Here is a 22,042-nt window from a genome sequence, read left to right as displayed (position 1 = left end):
CTGGCCTACCATCAGGCGGTTTTAAGTGACTAAGCCCATCTATTAACTTTTCAATGGAAAGCCCAAATTGCAGAGAAGCATTTAGTTTTAGAACATTCTACATACCAAAAGACAGATTTTTAAAAAGCCAGTATTCATCTCGTGTTCAGAAGCAACTGAAGCACCTGCTCCACCACCCAAGAAAGAAGCTGACGGGCTTTTGCCATTGGCTGGTTCAGGTAATAAAGAGCTCACAGGGATTTGGTGGACACAGAGCATGATTCTCAACTCGTGAACATTTCCCAAAGCACAGATGTTTTTCTCTTAACTGTGAACACTAGCCAACTGGCCAGTCTCCTTTTTCAGTGCTTAGTGGATGTCTAGTTTCTGAGTGTTACCTTCCCCCTCTAACTTGGGCCTGATGGTCACTGCTAGACAGAAAACACATCTTTGGCTAGACAGATGTGATTCGATATTACATAAAGATGTTTCCACTTGGGAAAATTACGAGGTAAAAGTGTCTTTTCTATCTCTGGACAGACCTAAGCAACCATGAGGACACCTCAGGAAAAGAGAAAATGAATTTTTGATAGTTTGCTAATAGTGAGATGGGATTAGGTGCTCCTAAAGGGTTTTCTGGGCAGGAGTAAGAGTACAGCAGGTAGGGCACTTGCCTTGCAAGCAGGCAACTTGTGTTTGATCTCAGCAACCCTTCATTGTCTCTTCTAAGCCTGCCCAGGAATAAGCCCTGAGCACTGCTTGGGGTGGCCCCAAATCAGAAAAAATAAAAAATCCTGTCCTCCCATTTTGAAAACAGAAAGTGACTCATTGTTCTGGTTACTGCCTCAGGGTTTGCATTAGTTTAGTCTCTGAAGACTTTCTCCGAGTAAGAGCAAAGAAAATGACTTCAGAGCTAGGATACAATTTTATCTATAATAAATAGCAGTGAGTACTAAAATCTGCTTTGAGTTGAGCAAATTACACAGACATTTCATGCTCAGGAATGCAGCATATCAAGTAACACAGAGCTTCTTTAAACACTGCAGAGCTCAGCTAATTTAGATAATGTATGTTTGGAAATGCAAGATTTCTAAAAATGCAAAAATGTTATAAATCTATTAACATGCTAATTAAATTAATTTTACTAGGACATTATCATCTTAATTTCCTAGTAATTAAATGACACTTAACTTTTTACAACAAGTATTTTATCATATGTACAGGCACTTTCCCCTTTCATGATAGTTCAAGGGTTAGTATGCTGAAATAGGACTTAGCTTTTGTGCTCCTTAAGATTCTCAGATTCCAATGGACTATTTTAATATGTACAGACCACCAAAAGTGCTGCTTGAATCCTTTGATGGGGGTGGGGGTGAAAAATACATTTGAAAGTTTTGAGTTTTGTGTCTTTATTAAGTGTTTACATGTGGTGAGAGTAGAGAATCACAATTAGCTGTCATGGTAATTGTAAATGATACTATCACTTGGCCATCCCCGTCAAAAAAGAAAGTGTTTTTGTACCATTATAGCTGAAAAAATATGGTCTTTGTTTAAATAAATCCAGGAGTCGTTTAGCTTAAAGTTTCAAATTGATGCTGGAGCTTCTCTAGGGAGTCTGATGGTGGGCTGTGGCTTCTGTTTCCTGAGTCCAGGGGACAACAGCCCATGGGAAGGCAGAGCTCACTGATCTCACAGGTCACTGCTCAATGTCCTCCTCTGTGAGCACCCTGGACTGTCCTCTTGACGGAATAGAAATCTGAGCCATGAAACAAATGCCTTGTAAATGTCTTTCTATGAAATCATACCCAACCCTCAGAGGACAGGGAAGACCTATAGGGTTTTAACACACTATCTAAACATCAATCACTGAAGCCAGAATGATATTACAGTAGACAGACTTCTGGCTTGGATGTAGCCAACCCAGTTTTGATCCCTGGCAACCCATATGGTCTCCTGAGCCTCGCCAGGAGTGATCTCTCAGTACAGAGCCCAAAGTAAGCCCTGAGCACTGCCAGAGGGTGGCCCAAAACAAAGTAAAAAATAAAAGAATAAAAAATAACTTCAATTACTGCATAGATAAAAGATTTCAGAAACAAACTGCCGACTCTTCTCAGTATCCCTATTTCTAGAATGTCTTTATCCATATTCTCTTGACATTTTTTATTGAACTTTGGCTTTGACAACCCACAACTATATAACCTCAGTAAATTTCTTGATTCCTTAATCTCATCATCTATAAGAGGTTGTTATAGGTCAGGAAATCACCAAATTAATGGGCCTGGCATAAAAAACTTTATAAGTGTCAATTGTTAGCAGTATTATCAATCACATCTATTATCACGATCACGATCACGATCATCCTGTTGTTTGTCGATTTCCTCAAGCAGGCACCAGTAACGTCTCCTTCTTCCTAGCCCTGAGATTTTAAAAGAGCCATTTCAATGCTCTTTCAGGATTAGGAGAATGAGACGCATCATTGTTACTGGTATTTGGCATATTGAGTACGACACAGGAAGTTTGCCAGACTCTGCCGAGCAGGCAGGATACTTCTGGTAGCCTGCCAGGTTCTCCAAAGGAAAAAATAAGATGCTGCGAGGCTGCATTTGCAGTCTCATGCATGAAAGAACTGGCAGAGGAACCCAGGCATGCAGGTCCCAGGGCTGAGGTCTCTAAGCCTACTCGGATTGGGACTGGGCCTTCTCCACCCAGACTCCCCCCATTTCCAGTAGGTAAGCGTCACACTCACCAGCTGCCGCCAGCGCCAGGTTGGTCCCATCAATGATCAAGACGCAGAGACTATAAAACCCAGCTCCTGGAGAACAGCGCAGAGTCTCCTGCCCCCACGCCTGGCTGTCCTCACAGGGGCCCCTTGGAGGGGGGAGGGTTGAGTTTCTCTCCCCCCCCCCCCCCCCCCCCGAGCAGAGCCCCAGCAGCTAAGGACCTCCGGAGCCAGCCATGGCCATGCTGGGACCACTCTCCACTCATCCGGACGGGCCTCATGCATAAAAGAACTGGCAGAGGAACCCAGGCATGCGGGTCCCAGGGCTAAGGGACATCTATTATACTAACCCATAATGTTTGTAGAGAAGTCATTAGCATAAAGTCAATAATTTCAATCACAAGACATCTTAAGATTGCTTTACAAAAAAGTAAAAAGACACAATTTTAAAAAGGTTCAGGGTTGGAGAGATAGCACAGTAATTAAGGCTTTGCCATGCACATGGCTGACCACATTCAGTTGTAAGCACCACACTACGGTCCCTCATTACACTCATGAGAGCTAGGAGTAATCCCTGAGCATAGAAAGTATGGCCTCCAAAAAAAAAAACAAACCCCAACCCCCGAAAATGGGTTCACCAGACCCCCAAGTGGCTCAGAAAGATTGACCTACACCACATTTGGATTCATTTCAGTTTTTGCTCCCAATTAACTTCATGCAAAGGGGAATCTCACTGCTTCCAAAGAGAACTGGGGGATGAGGACTTTGTGATGATCCTTGTAAGGAGATGGGTTCCCTTCAAAAGATGCAGTTGAGACACAGCAGCAACAAGATTCCTCCTTCACAACTCTGCCCATTCAGAGTTGTGAAGGAGGAATTTGTGACACAAAATGAGGCTCTCTCCCTGCCCTACCTAACATTTGATTGCTACCCTGCAGAGTACAACTTCATCATCCAATGTGCCCAGAGGACCTAACAGCTCTCTTGTTGATCCTGTCCAAAGCTGAAGAAGTTCAAGAATCAACTCCCAAGAGCCCAGACCTCTATTTCCTACACCCTTACTGGGGACAACCCGGCAGAGAAGAGAACACACCTGTCTCTCAACTGTGTGAAGAAAGCAGAGCTATTCAAGAAAGGCTATGGCACGAATCTCCCAGCTGTGCAGGATGTGGAGTCAAGGGGGCCGGGGGTGGGGGGTGGGGGAGGGGTGGCTCCATGTCTTCACCTTATGCCATCACTCCGTTCTAACAATTGTCACCAATTAGTTCTGGGAAGTGAGAACTGTACTTTCAGTTCACATCTTGGTTTTAGGAATGAAATCAAACAGGAACAGGGAAATACTCCCTGCCTCTGTTCCGTGTTTTAGACAAGAACATTAGGATCTCACCCAGAGTGATTCTTCGGGCTGCGGAAGGCAGTGGTGGTGAAAGATGTCAACCTCTGACATGTTTACTTGGGGGAACATTGCAATGACAATATTCTGAGAGATATGCAAACTCAAGGCAAAAGAGGGCACTAAATCACAGCGACAATGCAAATATTTTATGCTTGTGATTGATCTGTTATTTCCAAAGTGACGCAGTTGACCAAGAGATTTCCATTTTTAATTTTTTTATAAGACAAGTAAATGCTGGTATCATTCACACAAGGTTATACAGAAGCAACAAATTGCTTAGAATGGTAATATTTTTTGTTTACTCATCAAAACAGCAAAAACCTTAGAAGTTAAATAAAAAAGTGACATTCTTTATTTATGCATCAAACCATATTAAACATTGAAATGCATTATCTTCATGTTCTGCAGCAATATCCCTTATTCCCTTTTGCTCCCCCACCCCCCTAAATAATTTTGGTAAATCTCCTACCAAATGATTAATTTATAATTCTTAACACCACTTTTTACTGTTCCAATATCAGGAATTATCTAGATTCTCTCTGTTACACTTGAAACGAATATTGAAAATTAAGATTTCATCAGAAAATGTTTAAAGATAACATGAAAGTTAAGCTCTCAGCAAGCCTTCTAGGGCCATGACGTGCCAATATGGTTTGGGGAAATTATCACATTTTGGGGAAGTATAATTGCTGGTACTAAAAAGAAGGAACACAGGCCAGGGATATGGCTTAGCATTAAAGCACGTGCCTTGAATGTGTGAGGCCCTAGGTTCAATTCCTGGCACTGCTGAAAAAACTTGATTCCAGAGTGTGTGTGTGTGTGTGTGTGTGTGTGTGTGTGTGTGCGCGCACGCGCGCACTCGCACATGTGTGTGTGTTGTGTGTATTGTGTGTGTTCATGTGTATGATTTCTGGATCATTCCTGGTGGTACTTAGGACTTACTCCTGGCTCTGTGCTCAGGAATCACTCCTAGCACTGCTCAGGAGTCTCTCTCCATATGGTGCCAGAAATAAAACAAGGATCGGCTGCATGCAAGGCAAGCATCCTACCTGCAAGATACTTATCAAACTATCTCTCCAGTCCAGAAGCATAATCAACATTATTCATCATGTCAAAAAAGTTGTTTTTACAATAACGATTTCACAGAAGGAGTTTTCTCTTTTTCCATGGGTTCAGTTTGACTACCTTAATTCACAATTAAGACTTGATTCCTGAATGTCAAGGACAAAATCTTTAACAAAAGGTAGGCTTAAAAATGAGACTGTTGCAAAAAGAACAATGACAGCAGGAGAAAGCTATTGCTTCTAAAAAGAGGTACATGTCCATAGGAAGAAATATAAGAAAACCAAAATACATAGTTCTGTACATATAATATTCAATGTGCCACCAACACAACCAACACACCAAAGAAGATGTTCTGAGGTTTGAAGCCAAAAGGACTTTTTCAGGTATAACTCCAGGTTTTCAGCCTGCAAACACAACTATGAGGAAGCTCTTGGCCAGTATATCTGACAATACAAAGAGCCTCAGAAAACATCACCATTAATGTCAGACAAGTGAATGGGATAAAGGCCTCCATACGGGTCATTGCTCAGAAATTCCTTTCTCCTTCATAAATCAGCAGTGCTCCATCTTCCAAGACCTCACGAGCAGTCATGACATTTGCATGTGTACTCAGATGTTCTCCTCATCCAACATTTTGTTGATACCATCACAAAGTTTTTGTAAGTGGGGCTTAAAATTCCCAAAGGGATTGTACAAAGCGGCCAAAAAATCACAATCTGAAAAATGATCAAAGACATTATTAATCCGTCCATGGGACTTGGCGGTGAGGTGACGCTGAATGATCTGATGGAGCAGCTCCCGGCACTCATTGAGCAGCCGGGACAGCACGTTGCGGTCAAAGGTATAATCCACTTGATGGAAACTGACCACCGTCATGGCCAGCTGATGCACTTTTTTCTTAAATTTCTCCATCAGTGCCAGCTCGTCTTGATTGAACTGGTTATTCCTGTAGAGGATGGCCAGCTTGATGACGGTTTTGATGAGGTTTTTGATGATTTTCTCGGCCTCTTTCTTGTTCTGGGTATACTCCTTGGTCACTCTGTACAGCTCGTCCAGCACTTCACTGCTTGTGTCGTCGATTAAGGTGGTAGCGATGGATTTGGACACCATTTTACCCAAGATCTTCTTCTGTGCCTGGACGGCCAGGTTTTTGGAATTAAAGACATCTGTGGCCACTGAAAATATACAGGGTGGGGTTAGGGGAAGAGGAGAGAGAGTAAGAAGAAAAAAAAACTAGTCAATATCAGTGAAAAGCAAATTCAAAACCAGATTATTCAGGAAGTCCTTCTCTTCACTGTATGGCTGTCTCCCACCTACTGGCATTAATCCCTTAGAGAACTTTTTGTTACTTGTGATTTCTGATGAATGACATTGTCTCCTTTGCGTTTTTACACAGTCTGACAAGAGAGCCAAACTGAATGCAGGAAATGTGCTTCATGAACAATGGACTCTGGGAAAGCTGGTGCTGAGAGTTTACTTTTAGATTGTCATAACTTTTAAGAGGTTTAAAGCAAACTCAGGACTGAAGAGACGGTACAGCAGCCAGGGCACTTGCCTTGCACATGGCTGACCTGGGTTTGATCCCAGCACTGCAAATGATCCCTGAGTGCAGAGCCAGAAGTAAGCTTTGACCACTGCTGGGTGTTGCCCAACCACGATGCTCTCCCTTTCCCCCAAGACATAATAGTTGAAGGGATTAAATATTCATGAAATACTCTGTGACCCTCCCAGCTCAGAGGCAGTAAAAATGTTCACTCCCAAACCACTTCTTGAGCAAAATTTCCTATTTTGTGCCTGGTGTCCTTTGAAAGTTGTTTCTCTTCAGTTCTGCTTTCTCCCTTTCCTCCTGGGTGCTCAGAGCTGGGTTCTAGGGGTCACTCCAACTTGGGGTCCAGGGGGGTAGCTTTTCTCTCTGCAAATGCACATATGCAGCCCTTAGACCTAAATGCTGAAGAGCAGTGAGTGATACAGTAATGATACAGTAATGGCAAAGACTGAACAGGATGTGAAGGAATGATTCAGGGCATCACTCAAAATATTTCTAATATGGAGAGCAGAGGCTCAGAGAGACAGTCCAGTGGATAGGGTGCTTGTCTTGAATGCAGCCAACCCGAGTTTGCGTTCCAGCACCTAATATGGTCCTCCTAATCTACCAGGAGTGATTCCTGAGTGCAGAGCTGGGAGCAAGCCCTGAACATTGCTGCTGTGTATGGCCCCAAAACAAAACAGAAAGAAAAAGAAAAACGGTCAGCTGCTCCCTAATCCAGGTTAGGAGAGCCTGCCAGAGTGATCCATCAAGGTGGAGCCACCACATTAGCTTTGGAACTGGGACACAGACTAGAAAGTCGGGGCCAAGTAGCTGCTGATGTGGGTAACTGAAAAGAGGATGGCTGCTAATGAGTAACCACAGTGTAGGGCCACACACCCTGAACGGCTGTGATTTTATCACCCTGAAAGTCTTGCTTCACTTAGAAATTGTGTCCTGACAAATGTCAATAATTAAGCTTCTGAAACCTGAACTGAAACTGCAGAAGAAGAAGTGAAATTTATTTTGAGAAAGAAAAGGAAAGTGAAAAACTGTGGCCAGCTTTGTGCTGCAGGCTTCTGATTTCTTTGAGATTTTTGGCATGGAAGTAGGAGTCCACTTCTACTCCTGTGGTTTGCAAGAAGGTGGGTAGATTAATCCACAAACAAGAGTTTTCATAAAAATAAAATGATGCATGAGCAGTTAACATTACCATATATTAAGGATAGGAATCATCTTCCACTATGAAATGTAAGATACAAGTTCTGATCAATATATGAAGGGAAGCCCCCCAAAGTTTCAGACAGAGTGAAAATGGATTTCAGGAACAGATTTCATGTAACATTGAAGGGTTAATTTTGTTTTAATGTATTAGGGTCTACAAACAATGCATCTGGGATTTGATGTAGCACTGCACTGTCCTCCCATTGTTCATCGATTTGCTCGAGCAGGCACCAGTAATGTCTCACAACAAATTGTGAGACTTATTGTTACTGTTTTTGCCATATCAAATACATCACGGGTAGCTTGCTGGGCTTTGCTGTGTGGGCGAAATACATTCGGTAGTTTGCCAGGCTCTCTGAGAGGGGCGAAGGAATCGAACCCGGGTCGGCCACATACTAGGCAACCGCCCTACCCGCTGTGCTATCTCTCCAGCCCAGGATTTGATGTAGTAGATGAAAACAGCCCATAGTGAAACAGATGTACAAGAGGGAGAGGAGTTCAAAACATTCCTTTTTTTCAAGCTAGATTTGCAAATTTGCACCTCTCTAAGCTACTGTTCTCATTGAATCTAAATGACCCATTTAATTTAATTTCAAACCCAAAGACAAGACAAAAACTCAATGGTGTAGTACCAGCTCCCCACAAGAGTAAGCCAGCAGCAGCACTTGCTGCAACTAAGCAAGACAACTCTGTCCTGCCCTCAGCACCAACCCTCAACCAAGACAAAGAAATGAACCTCTACTTTTCACATTTGTCCCATGGGAACCTCAGACTCTTTTCTGAAAAACTCAGCAGCGGCTTCATGATTTTACTTTATTCTCCGGATTAATGTTATATTTTCAAATGAGAATCAAGTGCAACACACACACACACACACACACACACACACACAGAGTGAATTTCTTTTCTACCATTAGTGACAGCTTCATTGCTGCCAACTAGGTTTTGCAGCTGAGAGTTGCTGGCCAGGATGGTGTGGTGTGTGATGTTGAAACAGGCTTTTTTTCCCTTGCAAATTAACTGCATTTTACTATTCCTGCTCAGGCTCATGTGTCAGTTCCACATCCTCTACCAAATCCCTGAAAGGTCTGGGTATCTCAGAATTAGTCCTGGCCCCAGTCTTTCTTCTTCCCTCTACCCTCACCCCCAGATGACCTCATTCCCTCCCAAGGCTTCAGACACCACCCTTGTGCCAACGACTACCCTTGTCATAACTCAGCCCTGGCCTCTTTTTCCAGACTCATTTGGCACATGCACTCAAGGTTTTTCTTGGCTATCTGCAGGCATCTCAAATATACCATGTCTCAGACTGAATCCTTGGTTGTCTCCCGCCCTCATTCCCAATGCTCCTTCTGGATTCTTTGTATCTTAATTTAAAGCACTTTCTTCCATTTCAAGGCTCTAGTTGGAGTCTGGTGAGTCATCCACCACACCACATCTCCCTCAGTCATTACCAAGTGCCTTGCATCTTACCTGCCCACAATTCTCAAAGATCTGTCCATTTCCCTCCCTCTCAATCCACACCAGCTTCATCCAAGCCTTTGCCAATCTATTCTCACAGAGCAGCCAGGGCTTTTGAAAATGTAAATGATGCTTTATTGAAAGTATTTGCTAACATTATATTTCCCATTCCCAAAACCCTCATTTGCCTAAAGTTGAATTCTCCTGTTTCCAGAACTTAAGCTCTTTGGGGACAGAAACTGTCTGCACCACATCACTCCATCACCTGGCTCATCACGGGGGTACCTGGGCCTTCCCGTGGGTGTAAACATCAATCTCTTCCTCTCTTCAATATATTTAAGAAATTCTCTATGAATAGGGCTGGAGCCATCGTACAGTCGGAAGGGCATTTGCCTTGCAAACAGCCTACCTGAGTTAGGCCCTGGAATCCCATATGGTCTACTGAGCCCCGCCAGGAGTAATGGCTGAGTGCAAGCAGAAACAGGAGTGATTTCCTGAACATACCAGTGTGGCCCAAAAACTAAGGGGGGTGCAGGGGAGGGGGAAATTCTTGATGAATACAAACTGGCCTGCAAAACGAGAGAAGGGGGTGCTTTTATTTGTTTTAAACAAATGCTTTTATTTGTTTTAAACTTGTTCTTAGAGGAGAAAGCACTGAAGAATTGATTCAATGATTTGTTCTTACAGGAGAAAGCACTAGAAGTACTGATTCAATGTTTTATCTGTGAATATTAATTCATTTATGTTTGAAAATAAGCTATTGACTTATGAAAATGCTACCATAAATAAAAAATGTACAAAGGATTATCATACTGTTAAAATGACTGAGGATTGTTTATTCTAGAAATAGGAATAAATATTAATTTACATGTACTCATCTTACAGTTCTTCCACTATGTCTACTTTTGTTATATTATCAGCAATATTCAGGGACTCCTGGGTTTAGCATGAACTATTATAAATTTGGAGATTAATACTGATGGCAAAATATGATGATTCTGAATACAAGGAAAAATCAAGATTAAAAACAAACTTTCACTAGCTAACAAAAACTCTAATTTTCTGAAAATAACAAAAATTCCCCAATAGTATAGCCCAACTGTAAAAAGACTAATACAACCTTTAATACACTTGATCACCTCACCAGCAATTACATCATTTCTTCACCCATCAAATGTGTTACAATTGAAATTTTGAAATGGCGACCACAGATGCACACATACATTCTTGGGAATGCTGTCTACTTCAAATGGGTGGAGTGGAGTCACATTAGGAAAGATGGGAAAAAGAAATTAATTTCTAGACTGTTCGCTAAGCAGATGCAGTAAAAATTTGGTTCTCTTAGCATCTGAGAAACTTCAGAGTTAAATGGAGAGTGAAAAGACAATTGGGTGGGTGGGGGGTGCATAACAGAGTGATCACTAGCCACCATGACTCATGCCACAGAAGTCCAGAAGGCTAGAGCTGCTCTCCTCACACTGAGGTTGGTACCACTTCAGAGAGAAGCCTGGGATGAATCCTTGAGGGTTTGTTCTGTGATACCAACCTCTACACTTAAAACCCCAGGGAGTGGGAAATTCAACAGGATGGAGGAACAACAAATCAAGAGAAAGGGAAAGGAAGGAGAGGGCCACAGCCAGCTGAGACTGCACGCCCAGGCTGCAGAAGCTGGGTGCTGTCACCAAGGATCTGAGCAATGGCCATGGCAGTGATCTGCAAGCAGGCTTATGCAGCGAGAAAAGGCAAGTCTGGGTCCTTATCCCCCCTCACGGCCCCAAAGGGGCTCAGGCCATAGAAATGGAGAGCTGAAACATAAGATCACAGACTAGAGGAGCACCGTTGCATGCTTGTAACCAGTGGGAGACACAAATATGGCGGGGGACAATTTTCCTGGCACCAGTGGGCTACTATGAAGCTAGTAGTGTCCATCTGCACAGACAAGCTTAGTCCCACACCCTGGATCTTCCACTACCTGCACAGGCTCTTGAAAGGCAATAAAAAGTTAATGTCAGGAACAATGGTGATTCTGATGTTTTGTTCTGAGGCCCCACCTGGCAGTGCTCAGGGCTTACCCCTGGATCTGTGCTTGGGAAACCCATATATGGTAAGGAGAATCAACCCTGGGTTGTCTGCATGCAAGGCAAACCTCTGTGGGCTTTCTAGTAGAGTTCTAAGGGTTGTGATTTCTTTATTGCTCTTTACTTAGTGATTCCACTGCCCACTCAGAAATCAAATTACTGCAAATGTAATTTGTTCATAAATATCATTTTGGGCAGGTGCAGCTGATCCCTCATTTTCCTTTTTTTGTTTTTTGAACCATACCCAGGGACTCATGGGGGATGGGACATGTGGTACTGAGGATCAAACCAGGGCAAGACACATGCAAAATATGCAATCTGTTGTTTGACTCATCTCCTTGAATCCTTTTGACCCATGTCACACCTGGGACTCTTTTTTTGAACCAATTCCTAATTTTACAGATTCCTCACTAGTTCATAATATCAATATAACTTTGGCAAGTCCATTTTCTATGTGCATGACAGTCATAAATTCACCTTCCTTAAAAGCATGCCCTTTAACACAGACTTTTTTTTTCCCCTTTATTTTATTTTATTTTTTTTAAAGTTGTAGATTTACAATTTTTGTGCTTTGGTTTCAATTATACAATGATCAGATACCCATCCCTCCACCAGTGCCCATTTTCCACCACCATGGATAATATCCCTCCCACCCCCATCCCCCCAGTCTCTGTGGCAGGGCAATCCCCTGTGTTCTCTCTCTCCTTTTGGGTGTTGTTAACACAGACTTTTAAAACACAACTCTAGTGCTTGCTTCGGTACCACATATACTAAAATTAGAACGATACAGAGAAGATTAGCATGGCCCCTACACAAGGATGACATGCAAATTTGTGAAAAAACAAAATCAAAACAAAAAAAAAAGCACAACTCTAAAGTGAAAGAACTGTAGCAGGCAACTTTATGTACCAATGAGAGAACTTATAAACATTTTCTCTGGGTGGATTTATAAAAGTTTAAATTTGGAGCCTCACTGGTTTCCATGAACAAGCCACACTGCTAAGGAATGTTACTGAGACTTGGCTTCTCTGTCCACAGATGAGACTAATGTTGCATACTTCCAGACTTGTTCCAAAGGTACATGATCCTTAATAACAGAGAAATCTCATGCTAGGCTTTCTCTCCGGTTTGTGTACAGAGCTCCACAAACTGAGCTTCAAATGCATGGTGGTGCTGTGATAAAACAACATTTGGTCAAAATTAATCCATTTCTCCTGGAAGTAAGAGAGAGCTGAGACGGGGTCGGAGTGGTAGCACAGCAGGGAGGGTGTTTGTCTTGCAAGTGGCCGACCTGGGTTTGATCCCCACCCTCCCATATGGTCCTCTGTGTACCGCCAGGGTAATTCCTGAGTGCAGAGCAAGGAAGAAACTCTGAGTATCACTGGGTGTGTCCCTCACTTTGTCCCCCAAAAAAAGCCAAGAAAAAAAAAGAGGGAGCTGAGAAAATGCAAACTGCCAGATGGGTTTTTGAAAATAGGCCTCACATAGTTCAGTTGGTCTACTTCCTTTTCCACAATGACATTAACAAAAATCTAATATATGTGAAAACTTCACCAGGAAATGGCCCCCTTTTTAAAAGGTGTTCATCTGCTAGCAAGGCTGATGTGCCTTAGGACTCTGCTAGGAAGCATAGCTTGTTTACAAGGATCAAGCCTCAAAGAACAGAATCAAATCCTACCGTATAAGCAGAGAAACAGCGTCCACATCCTTGCAGAGCTATGGACCCTAAAAGAGCTGGAATAGAAATGAACCAAAAAGAGAGCCAGAGAGAAACCCATGGGCCCACAAGATTTCAACACACAGTCTAAGCATCTCAGCTCCAGTTTCGAAAGTCTCCCTGGGAGTCAGAAATCCAAAGGGCAGAAGTCAAAAGAACCACAGAGTTTGACAAAGGCTATAGGTCACCAGCTCTGGATGGTCAATGTGTGCGCAATTTCATTTATTTGAACTTTATAGTTGTTTTATGTGTAAAGTGGGGCATCCTTCCTCAGTATCTTACATGTGACTCAATGAATGAAAATAAATCTGAGAAGACCCAGCAGTGTGCCACCTCATATTGGACACACACATCCAGTTTCACTCCCTCATTTACTCTCACTGCACATGGAGGGTTAGAAGTTCAAAACCCATGACTTAATTGCACAGACTGAGTTCTTATCTCTCTCATGTCTTGGTTTTTCAGTGTTCATGTCCTAAAGAATACCCTCCAAGGCCTCCTTTTCCTTGTGATCTCAGTCTGTTTTTGTGGCTTTGATTATGGAATGTCTATCATGAATTTGGCTTCAACTTTGTGCCCTTTATTAGCCCTATGGCCCAGCTTTCGGAGGGTTTTGTTACTTAAAAATTAAAAAAAAATCTGGGGTTCCCCAGAAGTCCAAAGGGGCCTAGGGGCAACTCCATGTGGTAAGTCAGGTGGTGTAGGCCTAGTGGTCCTAGGCAGAGCTGGCAGTCACCAGTGCCAATGGTGGGTGGGCGGGTATGAGTGCTATGGATGAAACTCAGGGCCTGAAGCATCCCAGACACAGTCCCCATCCCTTTAAGCTATCTCCCCAGGCTAGTGATAATTTTCAAATTAAGTATTATCTCCTTTAACTCCATCTTGGACTCCATCTATGGTGTTTGGTCAATATGCTGCAGGTACTGGAGAAATATTGGCAGAAAGTCTGATGATGTATCTGTCAGTCCCAGGCTCATTAATGTCAGGATTGGAAGAAAGTTTAGTGATGCTTGGATGTGAATCTTATAGAATGTCAGATTCATAATAATTAGGAGAGGTTCTGGGCTAAGAAAGGATTCTGTGATTATCCAAAATCAGAGGTAAAGGTTTATAGTCATGAGAACACATGGAGAACTTTCACCATAGTTCAGGCTCTTCATTCTTATGGAAGCATCACAACCACCAAGGGGGAGAAACATTCCTATTTGATAGTCTAAGTCAGACTCTAGTTCAATTCCTAGAACCACAAATATCTGAACACTGCCAGGGTGGCCCAACACATCCTCCCACTCTCCTACCTCTCAAAAACCACCCAGAGAGGGGCTGGAGCGATAGCACAGTGGGTAGTGCATTTACCTTGAACGCGGCCGACCCGGGTTCGATTCTCAGCATCCCATATGGTCCCCCAAGCACTACCAGGAGTAATTCCTGAGTGAATGAGCCAGGAGTAACCCCTGTGTATTGCCGGGTGTGGCCCCAAAAGCAAAAAAATAAAAATAAATAAATAAATAAAATGTCTCTTAAAAAAAACTCACTTAAAAAAAAACACAGAGAAATTAACTTGCCTTTTTCCCCCGGTTTGGGGGCCATATTTAGTAATGCTCAGAAGTTACTCCTCACTTTGCGCTCAGGAATCACTCCTGGTGGTGCCCGGGGGACCACAGAGGATGCTGGGGATCAATCCTGGGTCAGCAGCATGCAAGACAAGCACCTTACCTGCTGTAATATCTTTCCAGTCCTAACTTCTCTTTTTAAGGTCACATAGGCGGTAAGTAGAAGAGATGAACTTGAACCCAGCTATGTCCAACACAACATTTCTCTTAAGATTTATATTGCACCATATGAATTTCAGAACAGAGGCTTCCTTTTAAAGGTATGAGAAGTTCTAATAGTATCTGGCTTAATATAGAGTAAAAGGGGATATAAGAGTCTCTCTTGGGAAAGAGACAGAATCTATAAAGGTAGATCCACACCACTGGGCTTGATCCACACCACTTGCCTTTATTTCCAGGGAAAACCTTGAGCAATCTGCAAACATTTAAAACTTTCATTAAGAAAATAAGTAATACCTTTACATTCTCCAAAATTCAGAAAGCAAACACATAAAGTAAAAAGTTTCTTAGCTTTGCCACCCACTGCCAGTACCACCCTCTGAGCGGGCTTCCCAGACACAACAAATGTTCTTTTGATTTTGGTTATCTTTCCAGAGATGGATTTTTTTTTTGTTTTTGTTTTGATTTTTGGTTTTCAGGCTACATTTGGGTATGTTTGGGCTCAGGGATCAATCCTGATAGTGCTCGGAGGAACCTTCAGAGTGCTGGAGGTTGAACCTTGGTCGCTATACTCTCTCTGGCCCCACAGTTATATTTTTAAAGAAAATATCTGAAGACAATGTGAGCAATATAAAGAAGTCTTTAAGTTTTACAGTTCTTATGAAATATAACTGAGTAATGAGAATACCTACTGATAAATGTCAATAATTCCACAGCTGACATAAGATGGTAAGAATGGGGTAAAACACACACACACACAAACACACACACCCTATACATACATTAACATTCTGTTAATAAATGGTGAGAAGATAATGTGCAGCATGAAACTCAAGCCTCATCACAGCCCTTATCACCAAGAAGATGGCTCTGAAATGAGCACTATTACTAACCATGCTCTGACAAAAGATCTGGAACTCTCCCAAGTGTAAGTTAGAATTAAAGACCACTTAAGTAACTAAGCACAAAAGACATTTAAAATGAAGTAAGACAGTTATTATTAAAAAGAATTACCCAAGTACAGGGGACCTGAGAGCATCAGTCAGCTTTTCTTTCCAAATATGTTACAGATAAAAATCAAACAAATAAAAAACTTCTGAGAGTTTTGAGATGTGAAGAGCTCTTTGTGAAACTGTGTGTGGGGGCATATGTGTGGCCATGAAGGCATGAGTCAAGCAGACTATCAACAGATTTGTCATTTTTCCTCTCATTTTTTTCCACCAAAAAATTAGCCTTGTTTGTACACAGAAACCAGAGAAAATGTTTTCTGGGAACAGAACATACTATAGTAAAGCTTCAAGGAATTTTGAAAATATATTCAAGAATGTGGAAATGTTAGTCAGTTTGATAGTAATTTAAACCACATTTTGAATAGGAACTACCTAACTGCTATCACTGGGCCCCACATGCATTTGAATTGAGATGAAAATACCCTGTATTCATTTAAGCAAATATAAGCATTCATGAATTGTTTTTACTTCATTATTAAATGAACCTTATATATTATGTTGAATTGGTAAAGTCTTTTCTTAAAGACTTTCCAATTAATCTGGGTTTCTTTACATATTTTCTAGGGATTAAAGTCTTCTACTGCTGATCTAATCTTTCTTCAGAATACAGAAGAAAATTCATAAAAAAAGGCTCTATGATATGCTAGATTCTTCTACCCACAAGCTTTCCTATCATGCCAGAGGCCAAGTCCAGATCAACACGGATATTCACACAACACTTAGAAATCAGTAACAGAGTTTAACACCCAGCACACTAGAATAGAATTGATTTACTTCAAACACTCTATTTTATTTTATGCCTTTTTTTTTTCTTTTTGGGTCACACCCAGCGATGCTCAGGGGTTATTCCTGGCTCATATACTCAGGAATTACTCCTGGCGGTGCTCGGGGGACCATATGGGATGCTGGGAATCAAACCTGGGTGGGCAACGGGGAGCGCAAACACCCTACCCACTATGCTATCACTCCAGCCCCAGCAGTCTAATACTAGCATTCATGGTCAATACATGCTGGTCTCATTTGCACAGCACTCAAGATGGCAAAGAATACATGCCAGGGTTTGTTCCAATTCGGTCTTATTATTACTTGACCCTCAGAGAGTTAGTAGGGGAACTGAGGCTCAGAAGTCAGAGCCTCAGAACCCAAGAGTAGTTCAAGGGCCTGTCATTAGTGACAAGGACAAGAGATGCTTCCTCCTTCAGTGATGCATGGCTTCAGTTGTGACGCACTTGGTCAATGATGTACCACAACATAATCACTGCCCTATAAGTAGAGAGGGCTCATCTCATATTTCATCTCAATATGGAGAGCTATATTCTATAATTTTCACACAAACACAAAAGCATCTAAAGGTACATTTCTCAAAATGGGCTCCCACAAGACTGCCATTCTGTGTGAGAAAAGTGAAATTAAGACAATGTTGATTTTACTTTCAAATGCCACAATGTGACAGAGCTTGTGAGATCACTTCTTAAGTCTGTCTGCTCCCCCAGGACAAAGCAACTACTTCTAGCAAAAAAAACCCCAAAATAACACAAAAAATAAAGGATGTGCCCAGGTCTTACACATAAACTGCCATCTATCCTCACCCTCTCTCTCTGTCCCTGACTGAAAAAAATCCTGCTCAACTCTTCGTGGTCAGATTAAATATTGTTGTTTCCAAGAAGTGTTCCAAATTCACTAGTGGCAATCTCTCCAAACCTAGTGGAAATATTCCATCTCCTCTTCAAATGTGTTTTTTCTGTCTTGTGCGAGAGGTGATTTTCTTATTTTACTAGATGATGATTCTTGTTAACTTGAATGCTATGTCTTTTCATCTTTGCATTCAAAGTAGTTAACATGTGAACTTACTCAATACTGGAATCATCCAATCATCCATGGAAATATATTTTATAGCAATTCATAAAAAAGTACCAGGATATCAAATCCATTTCACAGATCGAAAGCCTAACAAGTGAATGTACTTATACTACAGACAAAAATAGTCTTACATGGGAGAGTTAACATTTTTTTGTCCTTAAGGGGAGACTCTATAAAAAAGATAAATGTTTTATTGCCTTTTTAAAGTTTTTGCCATCTACTGCTTTTCTCCTCTACTCTTCTCCAAAATACACAGAATAACCAGCCCCATTTATTTAGAAAAGTGACCATATTTAGTGAACTCAATCTCAATCATCAAATGTTCTGGAATCTCCCAAACAAAGATCCCAACCCCCCCCCATCTGTTGGAATATTTTAGGAGCAGTAACCTCTTGGCCTCAGCCTGGGCATCTCTCAAATACGCATCTTGGCACAACCACCCAATATTCTTGTCCAAATCTTTCCACAATAACTGTAATAAAATATTAAGATAGTTAAGCATTTTATACACGTGTCAAGTCCTGACAGCAGTATGCCGTTAAAGGAAAAGTGTAAGATGGGGATTTGCTAGGTTTAAAGTTTACTCTCTGATTTCAAGTATCAAGATACACAGAAACTCTGCACATCTAAGATTAATCCTGAAAAAAAGAAAATAAACGCACAAGTTTCCAGAAGCAGCTTTGCCCACTCCCAAGTATTCCCACCATGGCAGTGAGGTTCTCTGGGAGGTGGCTTCTGCCCCTCTTTTGAACTCTTCCTCCTCTGTTCCTAATGTTTGGGCACCCCTCCCCATTCTGCTTATCTCAGGGTACCTTATAGAGGTGGTAACCTGGCTACTCTACAGACCCGTTGCTGGGCCTGCGCAGTGCCACATTGTTCTTAGAATTAGTAGTCCATGTTTCTGTTGTTTTTTGGGTTTTGTTTTATTTATTTATTTATTTATTTATTTTGTTTTATTTATTTATTTATTTGCTTTTTGGGTCACACCTGGTCATGCACAGGGGTTATCCTGGCTCATGCACTAGGAATTACTCCTGGCCATGCTCGGGGGACCATATGGGATGCTGGGAATCGAACCCAGGTCAGCCATGTGCAAGGCAAATGCCCTACTCACTGTGCTAGCACTCCAGCCCCTGGTTTTTTTGTTTGTTTATTTTTAAGGAGGATGTTTAACCTCAAAAGTCTGTTTCTCATTTTCTGGGAATCACGAAAGGATCCAACCAAAATGGCCTCATCATCCCACATGGCAGTAACCATCTTGAGCTACATGATGGCTGGTCTTTCAGAAGGAGGGTACCCTCTGCAGCCCCTCACAAACCCTCCTGGGTGCCTCTTTACATCTCTGTCTACTCTCCAGGCCTGGTCAGCATTGGCTGGGGTGAATCCTGCCCTAGAGAAATAAATGTGCCTGTATGTCAGAGCCAACCTACAGAACTGGTTCATTAGCAATCAGAACTTCTCCCCAGTAATGTTAGTCAGAAATCAAAGGTCATGAATGGGGCCTATGGGTTGAAGAAAGAACTGCAACATGAATGAGGGGTAGCCAGCAAGATACCAAGTAGCGTTCGCTGGGGGAAGGGAAGATAGGTTAATGCTAAGCATAATTTGTTTTCATAACACTTCTTATTTAGTCACTGACCTCAGGAAGTCACATTAGGCACCAAGAACTCCCCCTTACTGCCACACATAGTGTTAACTGGGCTGCAGAAAGGTGTAAAAATTGTCCAGCTTTATAAAGCATCCTGGGGAAAAAAGTGAATTTGGATTTTCCATACCAATGTGAAGCTCTACATGATACACAGATTTAACAGGGAAATAGTCCCTTGGTTATGTATTCAGTCACTCAACCCATTTTACTGAGCACCTAAGAGCCAAAGTGCCTGCTTTCAAGAAGCAGTTTCTAGGAGACCAGAGATACACACAGACTTATAAACAAATGTAAAGCAGTGGCAGAGGCTACATTAAGGATTAAGAGTCCTGGGGAAGAGTATTATGGAGGGAGGGAAGGGAGTTATACTACTTACCCAAGAATGCTGGGGAGGTCCTTTTTTCTAAAGCAGAGATGGGAAGGAAGCAAGAAGGAGCTGATCTGGATGAAAAAAACTATAACACTCCCCTCCATCATCCTCAGTCCTTCCCAATATTCCCTTCTCCATAAAGTCTTCACTGACTAACACAGAAATGTTCTATTTGGGCCAGAGTCACAGTACAGTAGGGATGGCACTTGACTTGAAAGGGACTGACATGGGTTTGATCCCTGGTATCCCATATGGTCCCCAAGCCTGCCAGAGTGATCCCTGAGTAAGGAGCCAGGAGGAACCCCTGAGCACTTCCAGGTATGCCATTTCCCATCCCCACCCCCCAAAAGAAAAGAATGAAGAAGGAAGGAAGGAAGGAAGGAAGGAAGGAAGGAAGGGAGGGAGGGAGGGAGGGAGGGAGGGAGGGAGGGAGGGAGAGAGAAAGAAAGAAAGAAAGAAAGAAAGAAAGAAAGAAAGAAAGAAAGAGAGAAAGAGAGAAAGAGAGAAGGAGAGAAGGAGAAAGAGAGGAAAGAGAGGGAGGGAGGGAGGGAGGGAGGGAGGGAGGGAGGGAGGGAGGGAGGGAGGGAGGGAGAAAGAAAGAAAGAGAGAGAGAGAGAGAAAGAGAGAAGGAGAAAGAGAGGGAGGGAGGGAGGTTGGTTCTGTGTGGGCTTCAGAGGCAGCCCATAGGACTGAGTGCATGCTTTGTATGTGAGAGACCTAGTTCAGTCACAGGTCCCTTAAGTACCTTAAGCAACCCCCCAAATCATAAAGAAAAATCATTTTGTTAAAATGATGATCATCCATATAAAGTAACAGAATGGGAGACGAGCACCCAAAAATAGTAGAGAAAAGTACCAGGAGGTCTGCTCCACAGCTTGGAAGCTGGCCTCACATGCTGGAGGAAAAGGCAGCTCAGATAGAGAAGGGAACACCAAGTAAAGTGGTTGGAGGACCCGCTTGGGATGGGAGATGCATGCTGAAAGTAGACTACAGACCGAACATGATGGCCACTCAATACCTCTATTACAAACCACAACACCCAAAAGGAGAGAGAGAACAAAAGGGAATGCCCTGCCACAGAAGTGGGGTGGGGGGTGGGGTGAGGGGGGTGGGAGGGATACTGGGATCATCGGTGGTGGAGAATGGGCATGGTAGAGGGATGGGTACTCAAGCATTGTATGACTGAAACACAAGCACGAAAGTTTGTAAGTCTGTAACTGTACCTCATGGTGATTCACTAATAAAAAAATTTTTTTAAAAATAGATGATCATCCATTGATATTAACATACACACTTTGTATAGTCCACTCATTTTTCAGTTAAGGAAAACAACTAAACTGAATATTCACAGACCATAATGGACATTCTCCTGTAAAAACTGAAACTTGTTTCCCTAAATATATTAACTTGCTGTCCTGGAGATGGATTACTTCCCTTGTGGTAAACATTTGGGTAAAATAAACTCTGGCAAATAACATAACTAATCAATCTCACAACTGGTAACCAATCAACAAATCAATAAATAAAATGAATCACTTCTCAAAAATATGTTGGCATCTCCCACCTCCTTGTAGCTTTGCCTCCTCATCCCCTCATCCAGTGGCTGGAATTTAGGGTGCCATTACTCCCCTCCCACTTTGTAACATCAGATTCATTTTCAGAAATGGAAAAGAACCACGGCAAAGCCCAAAGATTAATGAGGTCACCAGTGATTTCCCCTTCCCTCCTGACCACAGGTTCCTCACTGCAGAGGTGATTTCTGTTGGGGTTATCAAAAGCAGCAAACACCAATTCCTCCACCCAGAACACAGCATCCAAGCCCGAGGGCTGATTACACATTTTGATGAGGCATTCAAGTTTCTTCTCCTAAGAAAATTTGTATAAAGTTCATGGAACATAGAACTTAGCGGTGGGACCCTTTCAAAACTCTTTGATCTCAAGATTTTTATTATATATGCAGGATTATGCAACCCTCACCATCATCTTAATTCCAGAATGTTTCTGCCACCACCCCAACATGCACTTTCGTAACATTTTTATTTCTTTTTGACTTTCAGTAAGAAAATATGTAACCTCTTCACATTTTTTGAGCAATGCCATAACAACAACAACAACAAAAAAATCACATTTCAGGTTCGTATAAAAAATTTGACCTGACAATATGTGGGGTGAGATGGTAGGGGGAGAGGAGGAAGGAAGGAGCTGGTCTGTCCAACTG

At 42.2% G+C, this 22,042-nt stretch overlaps 1 protein-coding gene and 1 non-coding gene across 3 annotated transcripts in view; one reads left to right on the top strand and one right to left on the bottom strand.

Moving 5' to 3' along the window:
* Nucleotides 1-4,423: 4,423 nt before the first annotated feature.
* TNFAIP8 (TNF alpha induced protein 8) overlaps nt 4,424-22,042 on the bottom strand; it is a 124,777-nt gene continuing 107,158 nt past the window's right edge. For both annotated transcript variants that reach the window (XM_056124523.1, XM_056124522.1), the window contains exon 2: nt 4,424-6,334. In XM_056124523.1, coding sequence (XP_055980498.1) covers nt 5,769-6,334 — 566 coding nt within the window. In that variant the 3' untranslated portion in view covers nt 4,424-5,768. The remainder of the gene's footprint in view (nt 6,335-22,042) is intronic.
* On the top strand, nt 12,194-12,300 carry LOC130033253 (U6 spliceosomal RNA). Its single transcript, XR_008793954.1, has one exon. It is a non-coding gene; the product is annotated as a U6 spliceosomal RNA (small nuclear RNA).

The sequence above is a fragment of the Sorex fumeus genome, unplaced genomic scaffold (assembly GCF_029834395.1).
Source record: "Sorex fumeus unplaced genomic scaffold, SorFum_2.1 ptg000051l, whole genome shotgun sequence".
Lineage (NCBI taxonomy): Eukaryota > Metazoa > Chordata > Mammalia > Eulipotyphla > Soricidae > Sorex > Sorex fumeus.
The sequence above is the reverse complement of the archived record's forward strand: the minus strand, read 5'-3'. Positions and strand labels throughout refer to the sequence as shown.